The 10,192-nt window shown below is 33.1% G+C and overlaps 1 protein-coding gene across 4 annotated transcripts; it reads left to right on the forward strand.

Annotated features, from left to right (window-relative positions):
* The first annotated feature begins 203 nt into the window (after positions 1 to 203).
* On the forward strand, positions 204 to 6,414 carry LOC104098133 (uncharacterized). 4 transcript variants are annotated; one of them, XM_009604798.4, is made up of 4 exons: positions 205 to 462; positions 2,955 to 3,002; positions 4,186 to 4,294; positions 5,905 to 6,414. In XM_009604798.4, exons 2-4 carry the CDS (start codon positions 2,979 to 2,981, stop codon positions 6,126 to 6,128), a joined length of 357 nt encoding a protein of 118 aa, XP_009603093.1. In that variant the 5' UTR covers positions 205 to 462; positions 2,955 to 2,978; the 3' UTR covers positions 6,129 to 6,414. The 4 variants fall into 4 exon arrangements, with proteins under 4 accessions (XP_009603094.1, XP_009603093.1, XP_018626969.1 ...); XM_009604799.4 differs by lacking the exon at positions 2,955 to 3,002 and having other exon boundaries at positions 204 to 462; XM_018771453.3 differs by lacking the exons at positions 205 to 462; positions 2,955 to 3,002 and adding an exon at positions 3,086 to 3,225.
* Positions 6,415 to 10,192: the final 3,778 nt, after the last annotated feature.

Genomic DNA, 10,192 nt, shown 5'->3' on the forward strand with positions numbered 1-10,192 from the left:
TAAAAAATTTGTATGTATGTCATTTTTTAAAAGGTGTTGTAACTTATTTAAATAAATTGTAAATAAGTTGTATTCCGTGTAAATTTCTCTTTTAATTGTCAGAGCAAATTGGGCCCAAAATCCGGCAGCCCAGTTTGACCAAAGCCTGTCCGTGACCCGGTCCAAAAACTTACAGACCCCTCACAGCCATTCCTCCGTCAGTTAGGAATTCAAAAACACGCTGAAGCATCTGAGAAAAGCAGAATTTAAAGTGAAGAACTCTCAATTGAAATCGAAAAGGAAATTTAAAAAAGGGGAAATTATTCGAAGCTGCTGCTGTTCTGGTTTTTGTTTTTCCAAGTTTGTTCCTGAACTTAGAATTCTACTGTTGCTCTGCTGGAGATTGCTTGTTAAGCTTCCAACCTGCTGATTCCAGCTTTATTTGGCTTTCTTCTCTTCTAAATTTGATCCTTGTGCAGCTAGGTATGTTCTTCATAAAATTGTTCTCAGATCTGTTTTGTTATGGATATGGAATCATGGTTGTTGTTTAGTTTATCTGTTGTTATTATCTGAATCTATTTGTTAGATTTAATTTCAAACAATGAATATAATGTTAATAAACTCAATTGAAAGCTGAGTGTTGATTGAATCTGGATTTCATGAGATTTTGAGCAACTCTATGTGATTGTTGATTGAATCTGGACTTTATCAAGTGTGAGGAACCTTATTCGACTAATTGGATGTTTTCTGGCATTGAGAAGAATCCTCATTAAATGGTCAGCACCAATGAGAATCAAGAGAAATAGGATGGAAGAACATAAGCTTAGATTTGGCTGTTAGTTTAAAGTGGCTATATTGTGACAACTAGTTTATAGCCATAGGGAGGAAACAGATCCGGAGAGCAAAAATAGAGTCTGAAGAGAGAAAAGCGAAAAAGAAACCTAGAAGGCTAAGCAAAAGGGTGGCGGCACCTCTGTTCTTCTTGGCCTTAATCTATTTAGCCTTTTCTTTGAGCAGCTTAGAGAAAGTAACAGATTTCTTCTTTTTCCTCACAATTTTAACACTCAAAAGCTTCATCTTCCTCACTTAGCTTCACCGTAGAACCACTGTTGAAACCCCGAAACCAGCCCTAAAGCCATGTAAATCGTTTCCTGCTAGCTCACAGCCTCGCCGGCGTTTTGCTGGAGTTTCACCCTCTCTGACCTGCTCTCTTCCACCTTAAAACAACCCCCAAACCACCAGCAAAAACAACCCCCATGAAGCCAGTCACGAAAACGCAGCAAAGCTAGCTGCGAAACCCGAAGCGACCCCAAAAATGACCCGAAACAGCCCACAAAAAACGATCCAAACCCGGCTGAAAAACAGTTGCGAAACAGGCCTAAAACCAGCCTTTTGCCACCTGCAAAAACCCAGCAAAAACACTTCAAAACGGCCCCCTTTTTTTTCCACACAAAACAGCAGCATCGAGAGTTGAGGTCGAGGGCGGCTTTCGAAAGCTCCGGTCGTCGTTTCCGGTTGAGGTTGTCGCACGATTTTGATTTTTGGCATTTGAGGGGATTTTTGGCTCTAAAGAAGGTTCATTTCTCACATTTACTTGATTAATACTCTCTCCGTTTCAATTTATGTGAACTTATTTCCTTTTTAGTCCGTGCAAAAAAGAATGACCTTTTTCCTTATTTGAAAACAATTTACCTTTATGCAATGATTTATAGCCACACAAAATATATGTGCCTCATTTTACACCACAAGTTCAAAAGTCTTCTCTCTTTTCTTAAACTCCGTGCCTAGTCAAGAAATTTACATAAATTGAAATGGAGGGAGTATATGATTAGGAGTCTTGTGTCGTGGATCTTGAAGCATAATGAAGTTATGTTTCCTTGATGAGTGTGCTAGTTCTCCAATACATCATTTTAGCTATGTTAATGGAAATTTGGTATAAGTTGGTTAGTTTAATTTGTGCAATAGTGCTTTTTTGCTGAAAAATTCATTTTGTAATTTGTCTTATGGCCGTTGCAAGATTGAGAATGTGATTTGGGATTTGGGCCAAATACTTTCGATAATAAAGGCTCAACAACTCAATAACAAATAGTGGAGCTAACTTAGTATCCACCGTAAGCTAAGCTACCTTTCATAACTAATTGACGCCACTTCTCCACTAATTCACTCCATAACTCTTGACCTTACAATAATCTCAAATTAGTTTAGAAACAATCATGAACATGTGTAATTACTTTAGGCGCGCTTAATAATTAAATTGTCGCAGTTATGGGTACGGTTCCCGTGGCATAATTGCGGCACGTAATTCCAAACTCAAGCGCACGTTCGCGTGGCTTGACCCTTCACTTCAAATAAATTAATAAACATATTGTAAATCGTGGGTGCATTTCATGTCACGCGGTTCACACTGTGTACATAACGACTAGTGTACGACATCATAAATTGTTTTAAATAAATTTCATAATTGCTTAAAATGTACAATAAAGCGGTAAAAAGGGTAAAAAATGCACATAGGTTTTAAAACATGTAATAATCAGATAATTAAACCAGGTGTAATTGTAAAATGACCGTGCTAAAACCACGAAATCCGGGAGTGCCTCATACCTTCTCCCGATTTAACAGAATTCCTTACTCGGTCTTCTGTGTTTCGCAGACTTAAACATAGTCAAACTTTCCTTGAATTGAGATTTTAAAATAAAGCGGTGACTTGGAACACCTTAACAATTATTCCAAGTGACGACTCTTTAAATTAAATAAAATAATCCCATCTCAATAATGTCACTTAAAATGAAAAAAATCCTTTCCCCACAAAAAGAGGTGTGACACATAGTAGTAGTAATTATGTGCCATAAAATAAATCATAAATTAATTTATTTCAAAGAAACATGTAGTCTTTCAATTGATTGGTAGAAATACTTGATTGCTCAAATTATTGTACCATTTATGTTAAGCAATTTTTTTTTAAAATTTTCTTTTAGGGACTATATATATTCTTTTGGTGGATGCCGTGGAGGGTAAGACCAAAGGTAATAGTGCAACCCCAAAGCCACATCTTAAAAGCCCACATAGCAAAAAGCTCCTCCCTCTTTAAAAAAACATAGCAAAAAGCTCCTCCCTCTTAAAAAAAAACAGATTAAAAATAATAGGCGATTCTTTCAGATTTGTAGCTGACACTTCTCCTCAGATCAAACGATTTGCTATGCTACTGTAACACTTACCATAGCTCTTTTCTCTTTGTGGATTCAACTTGTATGTCCCCCCACCCCCACCTTTTTTTTTAATTTTATTTTTTTTGTCTTTTTCACTTTCTCTCTATTCCCTCTAGTGCCAAATCACATAATTGCCTATAGAGTAATCAACTGACCTGTAATTTTGTCATAAAAATTCAATCTTTTGTATCTTTTTACATTATATCTGCATTTATTTATATGGATTTTTGAGTTTTTTGTTCTCGAGATGAAATTCATACAATGAAGCAAGATTGCCAATGAAATATACATGTGACGTGGGTTATCAACTGAACTCTTTTTTACCATAAAAGTTCAATCTTTGTTATCTTTTTGCATTATCTCTGTATTTATTATCTGGGTTTTTTGAGTTTTCTGTTCTTGAGATGAAGTTCATACATTTAAGCAAGATTGCCAATGAAACATACTTGTGAATTGGGTTATCAACTGAACTCTAATTTTTACCATAAAAAATCAATCTTTGTTATCTTTTTTGCATTATTATCTGTATTTATTATCTGGGTTTTTGATTTTCTGTTCTTGAGATGAAGTTCATACATTTAAGCAAGATTGCCAATGAAACATACTTGTGAATTGGGTTATCAACTGAACTCTAATTTATCATAAAATTCAAGCTTTGTTATCTTTTTATCTCTGCATTTATTATCTAGGTTTGTTTAGTTTTGGATTCTTAAGCTGAAATTCATATATTGGAACCTATACTTCTGATCTAAGATCCAAGATAAAGGAAGAAACTTTTTTAATCAGCTGTGGCAAAGAAAGAAACCTCAAAGAAGTCAAAATAGGAAAAAATTTGTATCTTATGGATGAGATTTCAGCCTGCAATGATTTTTTTGTTCCATTCGAAGCAAAAGTATTTTATGAACTTCCTTTTTCCCCATGTTTAATTGAATTCTTTTTCCTGGCCTTCCATAAATGATTTTATCAAGTAATACTTCATGTATTCTGTTTTATTTCACAGGCTGGTAGCACTATGGCTGGAGTCGTGAATAAGTTCTTTATCACTTCTTTGATTATGTGGGCAGCTCCCGTTGCAATTTTGTACGCCTTTAACCACAGCTTAATTCCTGGTGAGCTTTCCCTAATTTTCCTGATACAAATTTTACTTTATAAAAGATTACACATGACAGTTGATGGCCATCCTAAAGTAGGTATTGATTGGTTTTAGATAACTAGAATACTTTCTTCTAATTAATTCATTATTCAAAATCTTCGACTATTCCTTTCTTTTTATTGTTATGCTTGAGAACCTTGCCTTTTTTTTTTCTTTGTTGTGCTTTTACATTTGATCTCAGTGGTATTTAGTTCGTGGACCATAAGTAAAAATGTGGCAGATTTTTTCCAACTAATTGCTCAACTATGTGCTGCCTCGGAGTCTTTGTTGCTTGAATATAAGTGCTTCACCCATCTTGGTCAATATATTCTCAGGGTCGGAAGGCGAAGTCCGTCTTCGCGCTTTGTCTGGGTGTCAGGCACAATTATGTTTTGGCCTGAGAACATGTTCTATCATTTGAATTAATGGAATATTAGAAAAGGGGATGGTAATAGTCATGTTTTACTGCTGATTGCTATGTGATTATTTAATGTCAAGCTCTGCTCGAGAATGTGAGAGGTTGGTCATGGTTAAATAGGGAAGTTGTGAAGAAAATTTTAATTGTATTTTTGCCCTTTTTCAAATACTCAAATGAGAAAAGATGAATTCTTATTTTGTTGGCTGGGGGTGTAGGTTTGGTAGGAGTGTACTCTCAAATGTATCCCTTGCTTATTTTGTCTTAAATTGCACACTAGATTTTTTTTCTCAAAAATATTAATTGACCAGAACTTGGATAGAGTGGAAGATGATGAACTATAGCAGGTACTTATGACGGATTTGTGACCAGTTCGCCTCCTGGTGCAGCCATGTGTAGCTGTACTGAGCTTCTAGGACACATATCTGGTTGATTACCCAATCAATGCTTGCTGATTCCTGCTCTATCTATTAATATTTTTATATATAAATAAAATAAAATAAAATGCATGGTACAGTAGCTTGCAACTTGATAGATATGAAAAGGCAAGCTTAATATCCATGCTTTGTATACCAGAGAACCTTACACCGTTTGGAGGACTTCTGGATAATACTAATTAAAAGTTACTAGAAATCCCTTTGCAATTATTCTGAAGTGAAGTTCTAAATTTGGATGGGTTTAAGACTTTAAGACACTTTTTGCTGCTGGATTAAGGGAATCACAATAAAAAATTGTTATCTTAGAATGTAAAGTTGAAGATGTGATCTGTTTATTCCAAACTTCTGCAGAATCTCCGTCCTTCCATATTTATTTGCCTTCTCATATTTTTTTTCCTCATCCTCATTATATAGTTAATTTTGCTGAGCATTGTTTGAATTTACAAATTCAATTCCTGTTGGCAGCCTATCTTGTAATTGAAAACCTGTATAGTCAATGATAGGATTTGTTTTATCTTTACTAACCACAACATTAACTTAAGTCTATGTTTTATGGGTTAAATATGTAGACCTTTGAAGGTTTCTCTAATGTAATACTCATCTCCTGAATGGTTTTGGGTGTAGAACTGTAGATGGCTTTTATAGTGGACTTTTACCATCGATGTTGGACCTGTGAATGCAATCAGTTATTTATGGGATTATGATTCTGTATTAACCATTGTCCATCTGGAACAGGTGTAACTGATATGTCTCCCCATTCTATGACATTAGTGAGTGGATTTGTTGCCGTCATATCGGTCAATGTGGTTATTGCATTTTATATATGCTTGGCAATGAGAGAACCCTCAGATAAACATGAACCTGATCCTAAATTCCTGGCAGAGGCCAAAGCTAGCATAAAGCAGTTAGGGAAAAACCAAGATGGTGATTCTTCAGAAACCCGCTCTAAACAAGAGTGAACTAAGAGTAAAAAAGACGTGAAGTTTCTTGAATGCATTGGGTGTGCATGCAGATGCCAAAACTTGAAAAGAAGACAGCAAAAAAGTTGTGAAATCACTCGATGAGTGCTTTAAGTTTCTTCGTGGTATTGAACTTATCGTTCTAATTTTGAGGGAGAAGAGGGCAAAATCATTATAATTTTCGACTTGGTTGTAAAACCATTACAATCGTTGTGTGGAGGACTTTGTTTCCAGTTTAACTTGGTTATATTGGTTGGTGCATGGTACACCACATATTTTGCTTATAGTTTGGCTTGTACTTTCATCTTCATTCCACTTCTTGGTTCGTATATTAATGTTGTATCTGGCTCATGAATATTATTCACATTCAGTCTCTCTACTACCTTCGTAAGGTAGGAGTAAGGTCTGTGTACATATTATCCTTACCGGACTCCTCTTGTAGGATTTCACTGGCATCATGTTGTTGTTGTTGTTGTTGTTGTTGTTAGTTAGTACCTTAGTATAAATAATCATTTGACCGGCTCTCCTATCATTTGAATTTTTCTGGATTTTCTTGCTGCCATGTTTCCTTAAACAACAGGGTTAAGCAAAACGGAAATAAAGGGTAGGGGATCTAACTCTTTGGAGTCAGTTTTTCTTCAACCCTTTTAATATTGGAAGAAAATGAGGAACGATAAAAGATTGGAATTAAATTTTAATAACAAGCCTAATATGGTAACCTGAAAAATAGAATAGTAATATAATATAGCTGGTTAAATTGGACTAACGGTGTAAACTTTTTTTAACGGTCAGTGTATATAACTTCAGCGTTTATTAAAAATGTGATTTTCAAGTGGCATAACCAATTACTGATGTTGATTAATGAAATAAATTTTAGTAAGAACTTTCTGAATCAGATTAGATTGAAACAAAATATGACCATAAATATAAGAGGATCAATTAGTGTTGCAAGAATGGCACAAACTTAACAAGCACTAGATCATATGAATAAAAAAGTAGAGCAAATGATACAATAGCACGAGACAAGTTAATAAACATTTAAACATAAGAACTAACTTCAATTAGGAAGAAGCAAAACTATTATCTAAGAATTAATGGAAGCTAATGAACAACTATACTTAAGAAGGTATTAATGATAGACTATACCTCGTAATTAATGATCAAAATATACCATCAGTCGAACACTATCAAGAATATTCTAGGATTGAATTTTACCATGTTTTTATAAGGATCCTGATAAAAGTTGATGAAGTCGAAATGCATAGACAAGGAATTGAAGTTTTCTTAGGTATCTTTTTTTTATCCCAATAAATGTTTCTAGGAGAAAATGATATTTGAAAAGCCCGAAAACAGATATTGATAATTGGGAAACTACCAAGTTTGTCCAACAATGCTACCAATATTAGCCAATTTATAAAATATTACCAATAATAACCAAATGCTATCAATATTAGCCAATTGATTCTTAGCATTTCAGTGACCGTAAGTTTTCCTTTTTGTATATTAATTAATGATGTTAATCCTATACTGTGTAATCGTTTCTCTTTATTAATTTTTTATTTTATTTTTTGTTGCATTTAAGCTCTTATTTGTATTGTTTCATTCTAGTCGATCTTAATAGTAATAAAAACTAACCAAGTTGATTGTTAACTCTTAAACATCAATTTCAGTTAGACAAAATAAAATCACCAGATGACATCATCTTTCTTTAATGATAAATATTAAAACTAAAAATTTAAATGTGTTGTTTTTTAAAAGTAAATTAGATAGAACATTGGAGTGAGAAATTCCAAGAGGAAGAGTTGAGTACAACCTAGTGAGAAAAAGGCTAACTCCACTGTGTTGCTTGGCTTATTTAAGTTATGAAAAATTTGGTATTCAACTGCTTGCGTATTTTTGCATTTCTGTTGTGTTTATATTGTGTTAGGTGTTGGTAGTCATTTAATAGCGTATTTTTCCAATTCCTTTATGTTTATAATTAGTTAGGTTTTAGCAGAAAACTGCTAGCGTGATTCTGTTGTTTCAAGTGGATGTTGTTGTAATAAATTGGGTACATCTCAAGGAGTTTGAATCTTGAATCTTTATTTTTTGACGATTTGATAGAGATTTGAGGTAGTTTGAATTGAAAATTGAGCCAAAATCCAAGTGAAAGATGAACACACAAGAAGATGAGATGTGTATCGTCTTGTGTATCCATATGTATCTCATATGTATATGTATCTCACGTGTATTCATGTATACATGTGTGTGAGATACATGCTAGATACATGTGTCGCAGAGAAATTTTTGGACTCGATTTTAACTGCAAATTTGATTCCAACCCAGTCTAAATCACCTTCAATCTTCCTCAAATTTTGTATATTACCTCATCTATACATTTTTAACGAATTCTAACCATACCTATTACAAAAAAATATATTTTAATTATTTTTAGGTGACTTTCACTATTAGTGTATTGAAGTACTTAAACTCAAGCAATAATATGTCGTAGAGTTTAAATTTGTAATACAAACTAGATGATTAAGCAAGCAAAGAGAAAAATGACCTTGTTAACTACCTTTTGCAATGCTAAGGAAAGAGAGGAACGTGCAATATTTATGTTATCTTTGTGTAAAAATCAAAGTATGGGCAATTTTAGTTTCTGAAGTTCTTCGAGATTAAACAAAATAAACAAGAAAGAATGACATAAAAAAGACAACCTTGAAGGAAGTTCAGGATTGACCAAATAAGACTTTTAACATAATCGAAATATCACAGGCAGCTATTTAAATTTTGTAAATTCTTGTGGCTATTTTGAGCAAATTTCCGCAATTTCCGTACTTTTCTCTTGATAATTGCACAACGTAAAGGTGAAAACTTACAATTGGAAGTACAGAATCATATTCTATTATATAGAAACTAGTGTATTAGCCCGCGCTTCACGCGGTTATAAAAAATTAAAATATAATTTAATATTAATATCATAAATTATTTTGAAAAAGTTAATCTATACTAAATAAACTTTTTGTGATTCTATCATTTTTTTGTGATTTTTCTAACATCTAATATAAAAGTTTTAGAAAAACAAATCATCAGTATAAATATATAGATTAAATATGAAACAATCCGTTTATGCGCTCAGCTGGCCCAGAAACAGTTATCAAAAAATATATAAGAAATAATACATTTAAATCAGCATATGTGAACTTGAATAAGCAAAAAAATAATTAAATATAAGAAAAATAAAGAAAAAAATCAAATTGAACATGTCATTGTTGGGATCAAATTCCGCAGTTTCTTTTTCTCACATTAAAATTCTAAGCTTACCAAAAAAAAAAATTCTTAAGGGATTATTATTTCTATTCAAAAAAATAAAAAGTACCAGTGTTTCCCCGATTATTAAAGCCATTTAAAGGTTAATTGGGTTGTTTGGAATTTGAATGCTTATCATTCGGTTTCTAGCCATTTATGATAATTACATCATAATAATATGCAATGAAATGTAAAATAAATATAGAATCAAATGTAATTACCTTTAATTAAACAAATGTATGCAAAATCAGATATCAAATAAATATAAAAAGAGGAGGAGAAAATACATATCAATGATGAAAAATGAAAAACAAATTAATCATAGTACAGAAGAAATTAGCTATAGTACAAAGAGGAAAAAGTGAGAATGAAAAGGGAGTGAGTTAGACTTAGCCAACATTAGAGAAAGTATTCAAATGTAAATTACTATTCATACTTACAAAAACAAAAGTATACAAAATCAGCTATAAAATAAGAACACAAAACTAATAGTAACGTATCAAGAAATCTAATGAATCAAAAGAATGATCTCTAAAACAACCATACCTCAATGTCTATTAACTGGAGTTTCCTATATGAATTTTCTGCACAATATAACAGCCTTTGCAGGAAAAGAAATGAGAAACAAAGAAAAAGTAGTCATTTACCTTTGTAGGAAGAACGGGTGCCTTGGCATCACTGGTAAAGTTGTTGTCATGTGATCAGGAGGTAACGGGTTCGAGTCGTGGAAACAGCCTCTTGCAAAAATGCAGGATAAGACTGCGTACGATAGA

This window comes from Nicotiana tomentosiformis, chromosome 11 (assembly GCF_000390325.3).
Source record: "Nicotiana tomentosiformis chromosome 11, ASM39032v3, whole genome shotgun sequence".
Classification (NCBI taxonomy): Eukaryota; Viridiplantae; Streptophyta; class Magnoliopsida; order Solanales; family Solanaceae; genus Nicotiana; species Nicotiana tomentosiformis.